This window comes from Lynx rufus, unplaced genomic scaffold (genome assembly GCF_022079265.1).
Source record: "Lynx rufus isolate CCGP_SWC_20201006 ecotype Redwood Valley unplaced genomic scaffold, mLynRuf1.p SCAF_9, whole genome shotgun sequence".
Lineage (NCBI taxonomy): Eukaryota > Metazoa > Chordata > Mammalia > Carnivora > Felidae > Lynx > Lynx rufus.
The window spans coordinates 102,931,657-102,948,289 of NW_025814897.1; the positions used below are offsets into that span (position 1 = coordinate 102,931,657).

At 50.1% G+C, this 16,633-nt stretch overlaps 2 protein-coding genes across 4 annotated transcripts; one reads left to right on the forward strand and one right to left on the reverse strand.

The window, feature by feature from the left end:
- Positions 1 to 201: 201 nt before the first annotated feature.
- On the reverse strand, positions 202 to 5,479 carry YPEL4 (yippee like 4). Its single transcript, XM_047071077.1, has 5 exons — positions 5,275 to 5,479; positions 2,656 to 2,980; positions 2,437 to 2,480; positions 1,990 to 2,098; positions 202 to 1,778 (listed from the first exon to the last, which is right to left on the reverse strand). The coding sequence occupies exons 2-5, from the start codon at positions 2,794 to 2,796 to the stop codon at positions 1,689 to 1,691; spliced, it is 384 nt and encodes a 127-aa protein (XP_046927033.1). The 5' UTR covers positions 2,797 to 2,980; positions 5,275 to 5,479; the 3' UTR covers positions 202 to 1,688.
- A 3,729-nt stretch (positions 5,480 to 9,208) lies between these two features.
- CLP1 (cleavage factor polyribonucleotide kinase subunit 1) lies at positions 9,209 to 12,160 on the forward strand. Of its 3 annotated transcripts, none has more exons than XM_047071823.1 (3): positions 9,209 to 9,290; positions 10,021 to 10,648; positions 11,051 to 12,160. In XM_047071823.1, the coding sequence occupies exons 2-3, from the start codon at positions 10,043 to 10,045 to the stop codon at positions 11,720 to 11,722; spliced, it is 1,278 nt and encodes a 425-aa protein (XP_046927779.1). In that variant the 5' UTR covers positions 9,209 to 9,290; positions 10,021 to 10,042; the 3' UTR covers positions 11,723 to 12,160. The 3 variants fall into 3 exon arrangements, with proteins under 3 accessions (XP_046927779.1, XP_046927781.1, XP_046927780.1); XM_047071825.1 differs by lacking the exon at positions 9,209 to 9,290 and adding an exon at positions 9,302 to 9,494; XM_047071824.1 differs by lacking the exon at positions 9,209 to 9,290 and adding an exon at positions 9,502 to 9,941.
- The last annotated feature ends 4,473 nt before the right edge of the window (positions 12,161 to 16,633 follow it).

Genomic DNA, 16,633 nt, shown 5'->3' on the forward strand with positions numbered 1-16,633 from the left:
GCTCAGAGCCCTTGTTCTGGAATCATCTGGTTACTGTTTGTCCTCCCACTAGATCGAGAGCACCGCCCGCCCCCCCCCCCCCCAGTCAGGCCACAGCTGCCCTGCTGTCCACTGCATCTCCAGTGCATGACACAATGCCTGGCAGGTAACAGGTGCTTTGCAAAGATCTGCAATATCAATGAACGAATCTGGATAACAAGCTAGCTTACAAAAGGTGATTTTTATGATGTGTACAGTCCTCCCTGCGGTTGTCAGTGACCCAACAACAATGGGAATTTCACATCACTGCCCCGAAAATGCACGTGGGTCACATGGTTGCACTGATGGCTGCCATCTTGAGCTGTTCAGTTCCACTTTGGATCAAGCTGCCTTGCTTGATCGATTTTCCTTTCAGCCTCGAGTGTGGCCATGAGCTGACCCAAACATTCCAAGTCCAGGCTGAAAGGCAATAGGACCCAAGAACACCCTTGTTCAGGGGTGAGCCTCTTCCAGGTGCCCAATCCTGGATCCAGGCAATACCTGATTCATTGTCAAGGGCTCTGGAAGAGGCGCTGTTTTGGTTGCCCCCTTTGGAAACACTGCTCACAAAAGCCCTCGCTTCACTAAGCAAACCTCACCTGAAGACCCATCCCCCTGGTGAGGGCTCAAGTGGGGTCTCGACACAGACAAAGCAATTGCTGCCCTCTAGTGGCCTAAAGGGACAGGTACTGGGGGGAGTGTGACAGAATAGTAGAAGTTAAGGTCTGTGCATGGGAAGCAAAGTCAAGAGGAGAGAGTGCCTCACGGTTGCTTTTCCCCTTTTTATTAAAAATAGACCCAAACACTTTATGTATCATACAAAAGTTTCGTTCGCTGGTGGCAGCCACGAGGAAGCCTGGCCCCGTGGCACTGATGTCCCACCTCCCCTCCAAGGGACTGGGTCCCAGGGAGCAGTGGCTGGGGCTCAGAATGCCCGTACGGACTGCTCGCTCTGGAAACAGCCAGTGGGGGGTGGGGGCTGTTCCAGCGGCAGCTTCTCCCACCCCACCCCCTGGCGAAAGTCACGTACTCGAAAGTGCCTCTTTAGTGCCAAGATAAACTAACAAGTGGAGTAAAATGGAAACCCCTGTGATTCTTTCATTTCCCAGGGCCTGGGATCTGGGATTTCTTTCCTTCCACCCCCGAATGCTTTCTCCTACAAACAGGGGTGGGAAACTTCACCCTCAGACTCCGTTGTGTCGCAGTGTCTGAAGCCAAAATTTCACTCCCAACTCGAGCCCCTTCTCACCTGCTATTCTGTGGGCTGGGATCTACCAGCCCCATGCCTCAAAACTTGTCCTCCGTTCACTCAAAAAGAGTTTGGGGCAGAAACGGGTCCTCCCTTGGTCCTCTGCTTGATCTCCGCCCTGCCCTCACCTCCATTTTCAGGATCTTAGGGCTAGAAGAACCCGCAACCATCCCCTTTCCCCAGTTCTGGCTCTCCCTGACTGCTGCCCACTCCTGAGCCTTGAACACCCCTGGGGTACCCCAGACCCCTGTTCCAAAGGGGCCTGGGGGTGATGAGGTGGAGGCGGGGGAGGGGTGCCGGGAGCTGGGTTCCCCCCAGGGGTGGGGCAGTACTCATGCTGGTATGGACTGCTTGGCAGGGCCCGGGGACGGGTGCGGGGAGGGTGGGCATGCGGAGGAAGGGCACAGCCTGCCTGAGCCCCTCAGTCCCAGCCGTTGTCCTTCACCATGTGTGACATTTCAATGATGTACTTCCCCTCCTTGTACTTCTGGCTCGTCTCAAAAGCCTGCTCCTGGTGGAGGGGAAGCAGTGAAAGCAGGACAAAGCAGACCCCCTCCAGGACCTCCTACTACTGCTGTACTACCCCTGCCCCCCAAGACCCCCCCCCAACCCAGCAACTAACTCCCTCTTGCCTCTGGGCGTCATGCAAAAACCTGGCCATGTGGGCATGGGGGGGGGTTGGTTGTCTGCTTGAGAGGGTGGCCCTCTCTCCTGGGACTTACGTATTTCCAGCCCAGCGTGGTTTTGCAGCTCTCGCAGAAAATATCAGCTACCGAGTGGAGCCCCGTGAGCAGGAGGCGCTGTTCGGCTGGTCCACAGCCCACGTTGACCCTGTCTCAGGAAAGAGGAAGGACCCGGCACCAGTGGAGTTGTTCCATCAGTTCAGCCCCCAAAGAGCCCAAAGGAACTGCCATCTGGAGAGCGATGAGCCCTGCCCAACTGGAAGGCCTGCCGGCAGCAATCCACCCGTTCATGACTAGTGCCCGGGCCTTCCCTCTCCAGTTCTGCCCACATGCTCCACGGGAGAACTGCACACTGGGTCTCTGGCCCCCTTTGCCAAAGCAGGAGGCGCCAGGCCACCTGCGGATGGCTCACCTCCCTTTCCCACACCGGAAAGTCATTCAGACACGCGCACACACACATACACGCAAAGAGAGAGGTAGACTCACACGGAGTTAAACAGGTAGGCTCGGCCATGGCTCCCTTGGAAAGACTGTGGAGACATAGGACAGACGGTGACTGCCGGGGTGCCCTAGGCCCCACCGCCTGGGTCCCCCAGGGGCAAGGAAGAGGGCGGGTGGGCATTGTTGCCTCTCCGCCAGGTGAGTTTGGACAATCCTGGTGGGAGCCGGCAGGGCCGAGCGGCGGGCCCCCCCTGCTTGGCGTACCTTGGAAATAAGCTCATCGTGTTTGGCCAGGTGCGCACGGCAGTGGACGCAGCTGTAGGTGCGGTGGCAACGAGGCAGGTAGCTGCGGAACGTCTTGGCGGGGAGGCAGGCAGGGCCCGGGCCCGGGTCGCAGCTGGGCATGACGGGCTGGAGGACGATGCCCTGGCGGGCTGGAGGGGCTGGCGCCGTGCAGCCCCCACACAGTCGGTCGCAGGTGAAGCAGCGAAGCAGGTTGGCTAGAGCCGTGTTTCGGGGCAGGAGAAATGTGGGGGGGCTGCCCGGCCAGGGCCCCCCCAGACGTGAACCAGATAGAAATGGAAGTCACCTGGGAAGAGGGGAGAGTGCATCAGGAGAGCCCCTCCCGAGGGAACGAGGGAACCGGGAAGATGGGCTCAGCCCTCCCCTGCCCCTACTTCCCCCATCACGATCGTCCCCCCGCAGCGCCCAGTCGCACTCTCTCCCCGGTCCCTGGTCCCTGGATTCCCGCCTGCTCTGGCAGCTGTTCCAGGCCTCCGGTGCCACAGCCGGGGAGGTGGTGTCTTTCCCTCCTGGGGCGGGAGCAGCCTCCACCATTTTCCACTGAGAGCAGCCTGCTGGTGCAAATGCTGCCATGGGAGCAACGTCATCTGCGAGTTGCTCTCGCCTGGGTTTTGGCTCTTTGGTGAGGGTCTGCGTCCCACGTGCGCCGGAAGGCTCAGGTTCAGAGCCTCTTGCAAGTTGGGGAAGCCTGGCGGTTTTTCTTTTCTGTGGCCTCCATTTGCAACGCAATTGGTCCTTCGTAGGTGTCGCGTGGGAGAGAGGCCAGCAGGCGGGCAAGTACACACGCCCTGCTCGGCCCTTTCCTGGGCCTGGGGTCCTGCACTCCGGGAACTAGAACTTCATGGCTGTCTCCGTTGGTACTGACAACCTCAGATGTGGCTGTTCGCCCGGTCCCGCACTTTGGTCCTCTCGTTCCAGCTTTTCTCAGCTTCTGAGCCCCTTGGTCTGTCTGTACTGCTCTAACTGTTGCCTTAGCCTCAGTTAAAGACGTGGACATTCAGCCCGTGGAGAGACAGACCTGACAGCCGGAAGCCATGGGAAGTGGGGATCACTTCGGGGAGGGTGGCACTCCTGGGCTAGGTGATGTGCAGTGGGAGCAGAAGTGGGAGATTCTTATTTTCAAAACCTATGCTCTGGGGTATAAGGCAGAGAACGTTTCCACCTTTTCCCAGGGCCAGGGACGAACAGCAGTGACTCTTGTGGGTGACAGCAGATAAAATAATTGCTGGTTTCTGGTTAGGAATGGTGAGAAAGATATTGGTATCTGTCCAGACTCCAGTCCCAAAGCAACTGAGGGTACAAGAGGCAGAGGATAAGAAGGGAGGTGTCCTCTGTTGCCTCTGATAAGGCGTCTCCTTCATGGGGCCTTCAGGCCTGTTGTGGGTGATTTAGCTCAAGTCCAGTTTAGAGGTGCCAGCTCGGTGCTCTGGCAAGGCAAGGCCACTAAGCAGAGCAGGGACAGTGTGGCTGCGAGTAGTCAGGGCAAAGAGGCTCTCATCATGTCCTCTGTGGTGGCCACTGGTGCCCCAGCCACTTTAGTGTTTCCTGGGGCCGCCAGGCAGCAGTCTCTCCACAGAACCCCCAACAGAGCCCATCTTCAGTTTGAGGTCCTTTCCCTGTGGCTGGGCCCCAGAAAGACACCTTGAGCTGAGTTCAGGGTGACATTGGGCTCTGGCCGCAGGAGTCTGGGCCCTCCTCACCAGCGTCCACTTCCCAGGTCTGCCTTCAAACTTTGCCTGAGTTCCCCTCTGCTGCTCTCCACCTAAGTGCACCTGTGAAGGGGCTGGCTGGGTCCCTGCTCTCTAGCTCCTTCCCCAGCCTATGTCACGCCTCCCTCCCTCTCTCTCCCCTGCTTCCCCATCAGGCCAAAGAGAGGCTGCACAGAAGGCCAAAGAATCACTCGCGGGGGGGAAAGGGGGCTGGGAAGGGGAGATGGGTTCATTTCTTTCCCGGCTCAGATCACAGGGAGAAGCAAGTTGGGCAAATGATGGAAAAACAAAGGCAAGCTGAGTGTTAGGGAGAGGATATTCCCCCAAGTGAGCCTGGGCTGGACCGTGGGAGGTAGGGGAGAGGGAGGGCTGGTGGAGGGGGGGGGGCGGGCGGTGTGCTGAGCAACCAGTGCTGACAGCAGAGGCGCCCAGGCAGAGGCTCGGGGAACCAGGTGCGAATCCTGTGCCTGGGGGAGTAAGGGGGGGGGGCGGACGCAACACCTGCTCACAATGGATTTTCTCATCTCCTCCGAGGTTTCATCCCCCACCCCCCCGGGCTGGCGTTCTCGGTATGGTATGGTCCAAATAATCAGCAGCGCAGCCAGCTCCCTGGTCGGGCTTCGGGGGTCTGCATCAGCAGCAAAACAATAAACAGTGAGGCCTGATGCAGCAGCCGAAGTTGCCGGGAAATCTAAGTGCGGAACCGTCAGAGCTCGGAGAGGGAGAGAGGAGCAGAGGCAGCGGGGAGGGGGAAGGGAGGACAAAGGGTGGATGAATAATGCTTTTGCGATGGGGAGAAAGCAACACGCAGCAGGAGGAGGAAATTTGCAAAGGGGAAAAAAATTCATTTGGAGAAGGGCTGCCCCCTCACCTTGAGGTCTGCTCCAGAGATCTCCGTCTATCTCTCTCTCTCTCAATCTCTCAATCTCTCTGCTCACTCTTCTCTCTTCTCTTTCCGCTCCTTCAATTGGGAAGGGGATGGGGGCAGGGGAGAGTAGTTAGGGGCTCGAGACTGGGGCTGCCAAGCTGGCCAGCTGCTGGGGGGCCAGAGGTTGTCTCTCGTCTGTACCTCGGTCTGTGGGTGAATGTAGCTGTGTGTTGTGGAACTGCATCATAACACTGTGAGTCATCCGTCCCCCCACCCCCTCACCTCCCACGTCAGAGCAGGGCTGGGAGACACAGGAGGCGGGTCGGGAGGAAGGGAGGGGGCAGGCGGCGAGGGATGGGGCTAGGGGAGGGAGCAGAGGGCCGGGGTGGCCAGGGGGGCGCAGGAGGAAATGCTGGTTGCCGAGGAGGAAGGCGGTGTGGCCAAGGAGACAGAAGGAACCTGGAGGAAGGACAGGGCTGGCCAGGATGGAGTATGGGTGGCAGGGCTGGAGGAAAGGAGGTGGCCAGGCGGTGACAGTGAGAGACGGATGCAGAGAGGCGTGTGCACACACATCCAAGATGATATATTTCCCATCTCAGCTCCGATGCCCGCCCTGACGCAGGGAAAAGAGACATATTGTCACATAGGGCAAACTGTGCCCCCAAGCTTGTACCGGACACTTCCAAGCCTCAGCTTAATGTCCCCGAAAGGGTCACAGATGAAATTGGACATCTCACAAGCAGGAACCTCTGCTCAGCTACCTCCAAGCTACTTGTGCTTTCTGGACAGAAACACCCACATTACATAAGGTTCTCTAACGGGCTGTAAACTTTCTGAGAAGCGTCCTCTGGGAAACTCCTTTCTGCATCCCAGGACTGCAGTGCCTAGCGCAGAGCCCCGCATCCAGAAGACGATCAGAAAACAGCGGCTGAGTTGCATCTTCAGACGTGGTCCGAGTGTCTGGCTTGGGTCTCAGAGAGATCTGAGTTTGAATCCAGCTCTGCCAATATGCTCACGAGGAACCACTGGGCGAGTTGCTGATCCTGTTTGTCCTTCAGTTTTCCTCTTCTGCTAAATGAAGCTTGTGACATTTACCCCATGGAGAGGTGAAATAAGGTGAAGTAACCTGTAAACACCTAAAAAGTGCCTGGCAGGCTATAAATATAAATATAAATGTAAATATAAATATAAATAACAGCAGCTACTATTATTTCAAAAATAGTGTGCTCAACTTAATATCCTTAAACCCAGAGAGGATTTACTCTTAAATTCTGAGATCTCAAGAGACGCATACCAACTTGATATCTTAGGAAGAACTTATATCTCTCAGTGCTATTTTTTCTATCAGCTTCCAAGTATTTTTCATTTGACTCAGATTCTATTTTTCATGTAGTGCTGTCCTGTGCATATCTTTAAAGTATGTGGGCACAGAACACATTCTCTAAGATGAAAAGCCCCAACTTCTAACAGAGGCTACCATCTAGAAAATGAAGTGTGACAAAAAAAGAAAGAAAGAAAGAAAGAAAGAAAGAAAGAAAGAAAGAAAGAAGGAAAGAAAGAGAAAGAAAATGAAGTGTGACAAAGATAGGGACTTAGAAAGGACAGCTTGTGGGTGGTTTGTCTTTTCACATGCAAGGAAGGAAAGAGTAGGGAGATGTGGGTAATGGGAGGCCTTGCTAGCTGGGTATGAAAAAATACAAGGAATTCTGAATATTTAATCAGGGAAGATTCTGGGGTTTGAGGTAAATTGTGAAAACACAGTGCAGGTGCCGTGAGTGATATCACCAGAGGTTTGGAAGTGAGAGAGAGAACTGGGTAAAGGAAGAAGTGTTTCTGTCCGGGCAGCAGATGAGAAAGGAAAGGTAAGTGGAGGGAGGCATTTGAGGAACCATTCTTGCAGGGAAACGACGGAAGTGGGGAAAGGGTAGGTGAGTAGCTCTAGGGCAAGGATTGAGAGCTTGGAAGCAAAAAGGGATACCAATGAATTTAACTCAGGAAGAAAATGATCAAAGATTCAGCTGGAGAGGAGAATAAAAAAGACACGAGGACCGTATTGTTGGGGGTGCAGATGACAAGGGCTCTTGGTGGAAGTTAAAAAGCAAGGAGAGCTTAGGCAAGCATGGATGCTCTATATGTTGTGCCGTCACTTTGTTTAAGAAGTGAAACAGTCCAAAGGAGGAGAGGGGTTTCTTTGCGTGAAATTCAGCTTGAGATGGCTATACAGTATCCAAATAAAGATGTCCTTCAGATATTTGGGAGAAATTGCCTCAAGGGAGAGAGTGTGGAGGCAAAGAAACAGATCTGGTAGGTAGACTGCAGGGAAACAGGAGAGGCTGTGCTCATTCTGGGAAAAAAATTGGCAAATAGAATCCTGGAACTGAATTTTTGAAGGATGGTGAAAGATCATGGGATATTTAACAGGTCACCAGAGAATGCATGCCGTGGTGAATGAATGAATGAAAGCAAACCATTAAAGAAAAAGCTGTGAGCAGTGAGGATGGCACTCCCACGCAAATGATTGCTAGGGTAGGGCCACTGTGAAAAAGGCAACCCAGAAAATCATCCCAGGTTTCTGGACCCGGATTAACCGTGGTAACCGGACTGAAGAAAGTACTCATCTGTAAAGCGGGGATGACAATTTCAGTATATTCACAGGATTCTTGTGAGGATTAAATGAATTTACGCCTGTCAAGCCCCTTGAATAGTACCTAGCATCTAACACTATGTGTTGGCTATTATAATAGCAAACTCCCAAATCCTGGGTTTGAGTTCTAGCTTGAGCAAGTCCCTTCACCTACCTTAGTCTCCTCTCTCGTCTGAAAGTGGAGATAATAAAACGGATTTTACAGGGTGGCTGTGAAAGATAGTGAAAAGGGCTTTGAAAAATATTTAAACTACTGTACAAATGGATGGCATTATTCGTGCTCCCCCTCCTCAACCTATAATAAAAACTTAAAAAGCTATAATCAAATGCTGTGTTACAGTGTGCTTAGTACTTTACATGTATCATCCCATTCAATCTTTAAAAACAACTTTAAGAGGTTGAGTAGTTATTATCCCTATTTTAGACAAGAAACTGGGTCTCAGAGTTTGAGCCTGATCTGCCCAAAGTCACGCAGTGAGAAAGTGGCATAGCAGAGCACAAGATTCCAGAGCCCAAGCTCGTGAGAATTACAGACCGTGGCCCAACCTGTTGCCTGCGGGGTAAATGGTTGGCCTGGTATAACTGACGGGGATTCAGGGAGGGAAAGGAGTCCCCAACAGAACTCCCCACTCGATAGGAGAGACGTTGTTGGGTAATGACTGACCTAGAGAGTAACTGGAAGAAATTCTTGGGTTGTTATTCTTTTATTAAAACAAACAAACAAAAAATCTTAATGCCCTCTAGGTGCCACGCACTGTGTCAGGTAGGGGATGACAGCCCAGGCTGGCCTCGGACAAGCTGTTCTCCTTCGCTTTCCTTACTCTCAGATTTCCTCGTGTTCCACGTGGGGTTTTGCGCATTTTCTCACATCCTGGCTTGTGGTCCCGGCAAGCAGACGGTCGTGGGACCCAGATGGTGAGCCTACCCCCGCTTCCCGCCGCCCTTCTCCTTTCCCGGCTGCAGGTGAGCGGGCACACTGGGGCGACAATCCGCAGCAGCCGCGCCTCGGCAACCATTGGCTCCTCGGCGGGCCCCCGCCCCGCGCGGGGCGTAACCGCCACGCCTCCTACCCCCCGGCGCGCCGGCTTCGCAAACAATACGGGCCACCGCCCCTCCCACCTTCGGCGTCACGATCAAAACAATCCTTTAACTACAACTCCCAGAAGGCCGAGCGGCTGCGCGAGCTCAACAGTTCGAGGCCGTTCCCTCACAACTACATATCCCAAGGGACATCGCGCGACCGCGGCTCCTCCATTGCGCAAGTGCGGAACCGCTTTTGTTTCCGGCGTGGAACTGGGCGAGCGAGGCGTGTAGTTGGGTTTAGGTCCGGCCGGGAGCTCGTCGTTTTACCGGTTTGGGTTCGTGGCTTGTGCAGGTGAGATGATAAGCTCAGGAATGCAACCGTCGCCCCTTAGAGCCTGGACAGACTTCGGCGTCTGGGAGTGCCGGGACAGATGCTGGACTTAGAGCTGCGGCTCGGGATCGGAAATCATTCTTCATTACTTCTCGGCGTTTTCTAGTTTACGGAGTAATTTTTTCCCTCCAACAGTCCCCAGCACAACACTTTGTGAGAGGAAGTGTAAGTGACTCCAGGTGACAGCTGAGGAGAAGGTTAGGTGATTTGTCTAAAGACACTACCTAGTAGTTGCTGAGCGGGACCTTAATGCTGTTTCCAAGTGCAAACTCCATATTCTCTGCTTTGCATCCAGATTGCAGACGCCCTTTCTTGTTGAATAAGAGGGCATCAGTTGCCCTCTTAAGTCGAGTATCCCGAGTGACGAAAGGAGCAATGGAGGTGATATAATCAAGTCTTCGGTCAATCTGTAGATACAGTTTTCTTATGTCTGAGTCATTTATTTACTCGGTGTACTTATGAGGTGCCTACCGGTTGTCCAGTCCTATTCTAGATACTAGAGATACAGCAGCAAACCAGACTGCCCAACCCTTACGTTCCAGTGGGGGTAGACAGACAATAAATGTATAGTGAGACAGGTGGTGATCACAGATAAGGAGAGAGATAAAGCAGGTAAGGAGAAGTATCCATTGGAGGATTTTGGACAGTGTCCTAACTTCTGTTTAGATCTGATAATTAATTTGTGTTCTAGGCTCAGCAGCTACACAGAAAAGATGGGAGAGGAGGCCAGTGATGACAAGAAGCCAACAACTAAATTTGAACTAGAGCGAGAAACAGAACTTCGCTTTGAGGTGGAGGCATCTCAGTCAGTTCAGTTGGAGCTGCTGGCTGGGATGGCAGAAATCTTCGGCACAGAGCTGACCCGAAACAAGAAATTCACTTTTGATGCCGGTGCCAAGGTGGCTGTTTTCACTTGGCATGGCTGTTCTTTACAGCTGAGTGGCCGCACCGAGGTGGCTTATGTCTCCAAGGACACTCCTATGTTACTTTATCTCAACACTCACACAGCCTTGGAGCAGATGAGGAGGCAGGCGGAGAAGGAAGAAGAGCGAGGCCCCCGGGTGATGGTAGTGGGCCCCACTGATGTGGGCAAGTCCACAGTGTGCCGTCTACTGCTCAACTACGCAGTGCGTTTGGGCCGCCGTCCTACTTACGTGGAGCTGGATGTGGGTCAGGGCTCTGTTTCCATCCCTGGTACCATGGGGGCCCTCTACATTGAGCGGCCGGCAGATGTTGAAGAGGGATTCTCTATCCAGGCCCCTCTGGTGTATCATTTTGGCTCCACCACTCCTGGCACCAACATCAAGCTTTATAATAAGGTCAGAGCCGGCGCCAAGGGGGGATGGAGGGAAGGGCTGCTATCAGGATAGGAAGCTGTGCAAAAGTGTGCTAATTAAAACCGTCTGTGGCCATTTCTTTGCTCCCTCTCAGCTGGTATTACTTCCAGATGATTTTGGGAAAGACTGTTTCAGATATAAGTCAACCTCAGATTGTTAAACAAGTCTGTGGACCCGTTGTTAAGTAATTAACTCAATCTCTACTTAGGACATGAAACAATAAACAGAAGAAACAACATAAAAACGAAATCCATGTTAATGAGGTTAAAACCACAGCCATTAAGAATGTCATCTTCTCTTGTACCTAATAACCACTTATTCTACATAGCTATGAGTTTGCTAGTTTTGTGTCTCTTTTCCTCACCTTCGTGCTTTCTTCTGCAGATTACTTCTCGTTTAGCGGATGTGTTCAATCAAAGATGTGAAGTGAACCGAAGGGCCTCTGTGAGTGGCTGTGTCATTAATACCTGTGGCTGGGTCAAGGGCTCTGGTTACCAGGCCCTGGTGCACGCTGCCTCAGCCTTTGAGGTAGATGTGGTTGTGGTTCTGGATCAAGAACGACTGTACAATGAACTAAAACGGGACCTGCCTCACTTTGTACGCACTGTGCTGCTCCCTAAATCCGGGGGTGTGGTTGAACGCTCCAAAGACTTCCGGCGGGAATGTAGAGATGAGCGTATCCGTGAGTATTTCTATGGATTCCGGGGCTGTTTCTATCCCCATGCCTTCAATGTCAAATTTTCAGATGTGAAAATCTACAAAGTTGGGGCACCCACCATTCCAGACTCCTGTTTGCCTTTGGGCATGTCTCAGGAGGACAATCAGCTCAAGCTAGTACCTGTCACGCCTGGCCGCGATATGGTGCACCACCTCCTGAGTGTTAGCACTGCTGAGGGCACAGAGGAGAACCTTTCTGAGACAAGTGTCGCTGGCTTCATCGTGGTGACCAGCGTGGACCTGGAGCATCAGGTGTTTACTGTTCTGTCTCCAGCCCCCCGCCCACTGCCTAAGAACTTCCTTCTCATCATGGATATCAGGTTCATGGATCTTAAGTAGAGACTAGCAGGAAGCCTTGCTGCCTGGGACGTAGAGGTCTTCTGGTCATCACCAAAGGCAGACGGGCTGAGGTCTGAGAATCTGTTGAGGCCATGCGGGCCAGTAAATAGTGAACTAGTAGAAAGCAAATTTCTACCTCTTGAAACAGCTGGTGGTAACCTAACTCTTCCAATCTTGAGCCAAGTGGAAAACTGGGAGAATATAATTGGTTTCTTGGATCACCTAAGGTGCCACTTTGAATTCTCTGAGGCTCTGGAGAGTCCCATTTCTGCCACTGTCCACTTGGTGGACTAATTTTTTGGAGGAATTTTTTTTACTATTACTGCTTTATATTCTGTATATAGTACTTGTTATCTCATTTATCCAGGATGAAAGATTGAATCAGGAGGCCTCTTTCAAGTTTAAACTTGGAAAATTTTAATAAATATTTTTGCCATATCACGGAAGTTGGTATAATTTTTAAAAATTTTGTTTTTTCCCCTAAGCACTATGGAAACATCACTGTAACGAGTTACTGCTAAACTCTTAGAGGAGAGGAAAGCCAAGAGCCCACTTGTGAACCAAGCAAGTGAATTTTTATAATCGTTCTCCTTCCCTTCCCTTCCCTCATAGGTAAATAGATGCTAAATCTGTTGTCCATGCTGGTTTACTATGACGAGCTGAAGTGGCTGGTGATAAAGTTGGATTGAGATTTCTAGCCTGATCGGTTTCCAGACGTAGCTCATTTGCTGTCTCGGCTGCAGTGGTCTTTCCTATTGTCTGTCCGGTTGGGAACTGGGTCCTGGGTCCAACTGTAAATTCAGCTTTTTCAGGTGGTAAGAAGCTGGGAAAGCCCATTCTCTTTTGATTTCTTGCGGATTATTTGTGTTCCTGGTTTAGATTGGATTGAGTACATATGTGATGCCCTTCTTTCCTTCTTTCCACAAGATCTTTATTGAGTATCTGTTATTTGCTATTGTAGATGGGGAACAACATAGACAAAGTCTTACAGAGCTTACATAGAATGAAAAACAAAAACAGTAAGTGCTATGCAGAGACTGAAAATTGGGTGATCTGAGACAGAGTGACTAGGACAGTGCTTTAGACTGGGTGGTCAGGACAGGCCTCCCCTGAGCACGTTTGGCGTTAAGACCTAAATGGCTGGGTGAGACTGGGACAAAATCTTCCTGGGGGAGGAAACCCTGCAAAACGCTAAGAAAGGAAAAAATTTGATGTGTTTGATGAAGGGAGAGGCTGGTGTATCAAGGGAAGCTTGGTAAAAATTGAGGCTGGAGGGGGCAGCAGAGACCAGATAATGTAAGGCTTTTGTAATCCAAGAGCAGTGGCAAATGATGGGAGAGGGGTGGTGTCTTAGTTCCTTCAGGCTGCTGTAACAACATGCCACAGACTAGATAGCCTATAAACATCAGAGATTTCTCACAGTTCTGGAGGCAGGAAAGTCCAAGGTCAGGGCACCAGCAAGGTCCTATTGTGATGATGGCTCACTTTGGGGTTGCAGACTGCCTAATTCTAGCTATGTCCTCACATTGTAGAGGGCCAGGGATACGCTGTGGAGCCTCTTTTACAAAGGCACTAATCCCATTCACGAAGCATGATCTAAGCATTTCTCAAAGGCCCTATCTCCTAATACCATCATTTTGGGGGCTTATTATTTCAACATATGAATTCTGGGGGGACATAAACACTTAGACTAAAGCAGGTGGTTAAACAGAGGAATGGTCTGATTTTGAAAAGATCGTTGCTCTGTGGATAATGGAAAGAGTTAGGATCAAGGATACAAGTTAGACTTGGGTAGTTTCAGTGTGAGAATTGATAGGGGATTAGAGTAGCAGAGGTGGAATTGGTGAGTAGATTGCCGGGATATTTTGGAGGTAAGGTACGACTAGGCTGATGGAAGTGGTGGAGAAAAGAAGGTGGAATCAAAGCTGATTTCTGTATTTCTTACTTGAGTAGCTAGATTGGATAGGAGATTGGGGAAATTCATGGAGGGAGGAGAGAATATCAAGAGTCCTACTTTAGCAATATTAAGTGTCAGCTGTCTACTAGTCATCCATATGGAGATGCTGTGCGGACAGGTAGAAAAAAGAAAGAATCTGGAAGGTTTGGGAAAGTTAGGGCTGAAGGTTTATGGGAGCTGTTGGCTTGTAGAAGGCTTTTAAGGCAGTAGTATTGGATAAAATTCTTTAGGAACTGTACAAATGGAAATCAGAAGATAGAGATGGACTTTCAGGGCACCCAAACATAAGAGGCAAAGTATAACGGGAGCTAGCAAAGGAGACTTGGCTATGGATCTGAAAGTATGGAGGTCAGTATTGACCTTATGAGTGTAGTTTTGGAATGGTGGAGATAAAAGTCCTATTGAAATATATATATTATTGAAAAAAATAATATGAACTGAAGAAGTAAAGATAACATCTATAGATAACTCTTTCACGAAGCTTTGCTAAGAGGGGGCTGGATGTAGGATTAAGGGAGGGTTTGTTAGTTTTTTTTAAGATAGGGTGACACAGGGGCGCCTGGGTGGCGCAGTCGGTTAAGCATCCGACTTCAGCCAGGTCACGATCTCGCGGTCCGTGAGTTCGAGCCCCGCGTCAGGCTCTGGGCTGATGGCTCAGAGCCTGGAGCCTGTTTCCGATTCTGTGTCTCCCTCTCTCTCTGCCCCTCCCCCGTTCATACTCTGTCTCTCTCTGTCCCAAAAATAAATAAACGTTGAAAAAAAAAAATTAAAAAAAAAAAAAAGATAGGGTGACACAGCATATCAACAGACTAGAGGGAGAGAATTTAATGATTGGTATGGGAATCTTCTTGACACCATTCTATTTTTTTCTGTGTTTCAAATACAAGGTCAAAGGAGAAATTCAGAAGAAAATGTAGGAGTGAAGGGGGTGAGATCCAGAGCACAAGGGGAGAAAGTGCTTTAACATAAGCAGAGACCTCTCACAAGGACAGGTGGGAAGGCAGCAGGATTTAAACATAAAGAGGGTTGGGGTGCTTGGCTGGCTCAGTCGGAAGAACATGTGACTCTTGATCTCAGGGTCGTGAGTTCAAGCCTAAGGTTGGGTATAGAGATTACTACAAAAATAAAAGATCGTTGGTGGTTTTGGTACTGAAAGGGCATTCGTCTCTGTGCCTAAATCCAAGGGTAGCAGTTTGTTTTTGTCTGTTTTTTTTTTTTTTAAGTTTATTTGTTTTGAGAGAGAGTGTGGGAGGAGCAGAGAGAGAGAGAGGGAGAGAAAGAATCCCAAGCAGGCGCCGCACTTTCAGCGAAGAGCCCAATGTAGGGCTCCATCTCACTAACCAAGTGAGATCACAACCTGAGCCCAAACCAAGAGTCTGAGACTTAACTAACTGAGCCACCCAAGCGCCCCTGCCTGTTTACCAGTAAGTTGAAGTAAAATTGACCTTGTAGTTTGCCGTCTATCAGCATGAGAAGATGTAAAGGACTGGAAAACTATACATTAGACAAAAACTATAAGGTGTTATGTGATCTACATAGCAAATTAATTTATTTGAAGTTTGGGTGGTGTGGATACCTCATGTTTTAGCCTAGATTTTACTGTGCAGTAGTTTTCAGAAGTGGCTGGTACTTTAAACCTTATGCTCTATTAAACATCCTTTCCAGGAAATACCTTGCATGATCCTAAAACAAATGGGACAAGAAAATGGAATCTCATCTAAATCTTGGGATAATGATTATGCCACCATTATTGCTCATCCGGCTAAGAGGCTGGCATCTAGTAGTCAAGTGTCCTAGGGGAGTTTTAGCTGTGTGGTTGGTTGGTGGAAGATGAAATTTTTATTTTCATTTGGTAGTGTCTCTAGCTAAAAGACAAGACAACTGACAGGTTATTAGACTGTTGAAAGTAGGAAAAGAAAGACGCCCGATTTGTGAATTTGGGGAAATGAAGTCTTAAAATCAAAAATATGCAGTAGAAAAGTGAAATATGATTTCCTAAGGAAACAAATTAACCTGATTTACAGATAGAAAAGCCTCTATAAATAAAAGAAATACTGTGTCTCCAATAATACCTTAGCTTTGCCTTTTATATGGTCTAAAATGTTATCAAGATTTCATTTTTTATCAAAAAAGGGGGGGAGGGCTTTCATTTTCTAGTACACATTGCCAGTTAAAGAATTCTATAGTGTGTTGCAGTAAATGGACTGAAATCCTGAATTGGGATGAATTGGGGCGCCTGGGTGGCTCAGTCGGCTAAGCATCTGACCTCTGCTCAGGTCATGATCTCCGGGCTCATGAGTTCCAGCCCTGCATGGGGCTCTGTTCTGACAGCTCAGAGCCTGGAGCCTGCTTCAGATTTTGTGTCTCCCTCTCTCTCTCTGCCCCTTCCCTGCTCGTACTCTGTCTCTCTCCCCTTCAAAAATAAATGAACGTTAATTTTTTTTTTTAAATAATGAACTAGAACCTGATTATATACGCCATGTCAGAGGAGCTAGACTAGATCCCAGAAAACCTTTGTTCTTTACCTTGCTGCCTAGTACTAAAGTATCAGACCACAGTTAAACCAGAAACATTTGACACCAAACCCGAGGACACACCGCAGGATTTAGAATCACACTTTACAGGTGAAGAACCTTGATTTCAGAGAAGTGGCTGCTGGAACACTTTGGTTATGTAATAGCCAGAGCTGCTTTCAAAAGAGAAATGGCCTTGAGCTAAATGAGGAGAGAACAACACCTGGCCTTCCTCTTGGGTTCACAGCTGTGTAGGGCTAATTAGGGCAAAGTGTGGCACTGTGATCTTCGCGGTCGGCCAGCAGCTCGCCAGGGCTGACAGCCGTCCTCCAGCCTGCATTCCCGGACTGGGCAAAGTTAGGGAAGCGGGCGCCCATCCCCTGTGCCGCAGTGAGAAACTAAGGAAATGAAGCCCAGAGCCCTCTGGCACTCAGGGGGGCT

Excerpts from the sequence above, each read along its gene's own strand:
- CLP1 (XM_047071823.1), top strand. The coding sequence starts at position 10,043 with ATGGGAGAGGAGGCCAGTGATGACAAGAAGCCAACAACTAAATTTGAA. Across the intron at positions 10,649-11,050 it reads ACATCAAGCTTTATAATAAG|ATTACTTCTCGTTTAGCGGA; the intron begins GTCAGAGCCGGC and ends TTTCTTCTGCAG.
- YPEL4 (XM_047071077.1), bottom strand. The coding sequence starts at position 2,796 with ATGCCCAGCTGCGACCCGGGCCCGGGCCCTGCCTGCCTCCCCGCCAAG. Across the intron at positions 2,481-2,655 it reads ACGATGAGCTTATTTCCAAG|TCTTTCCAAGGGAGCCATGG; the intron begins GTACGCCAAGCA and ends ATGTCTCCACAG. Across the intron at positions 2,099-2,436 it reads GCCTACCTGTTTAACTCCGT|GGTCAACGTGGGCTGTGGAC; the intron begins GTGAGTCTACCT and ends TTCCTGAGACAG.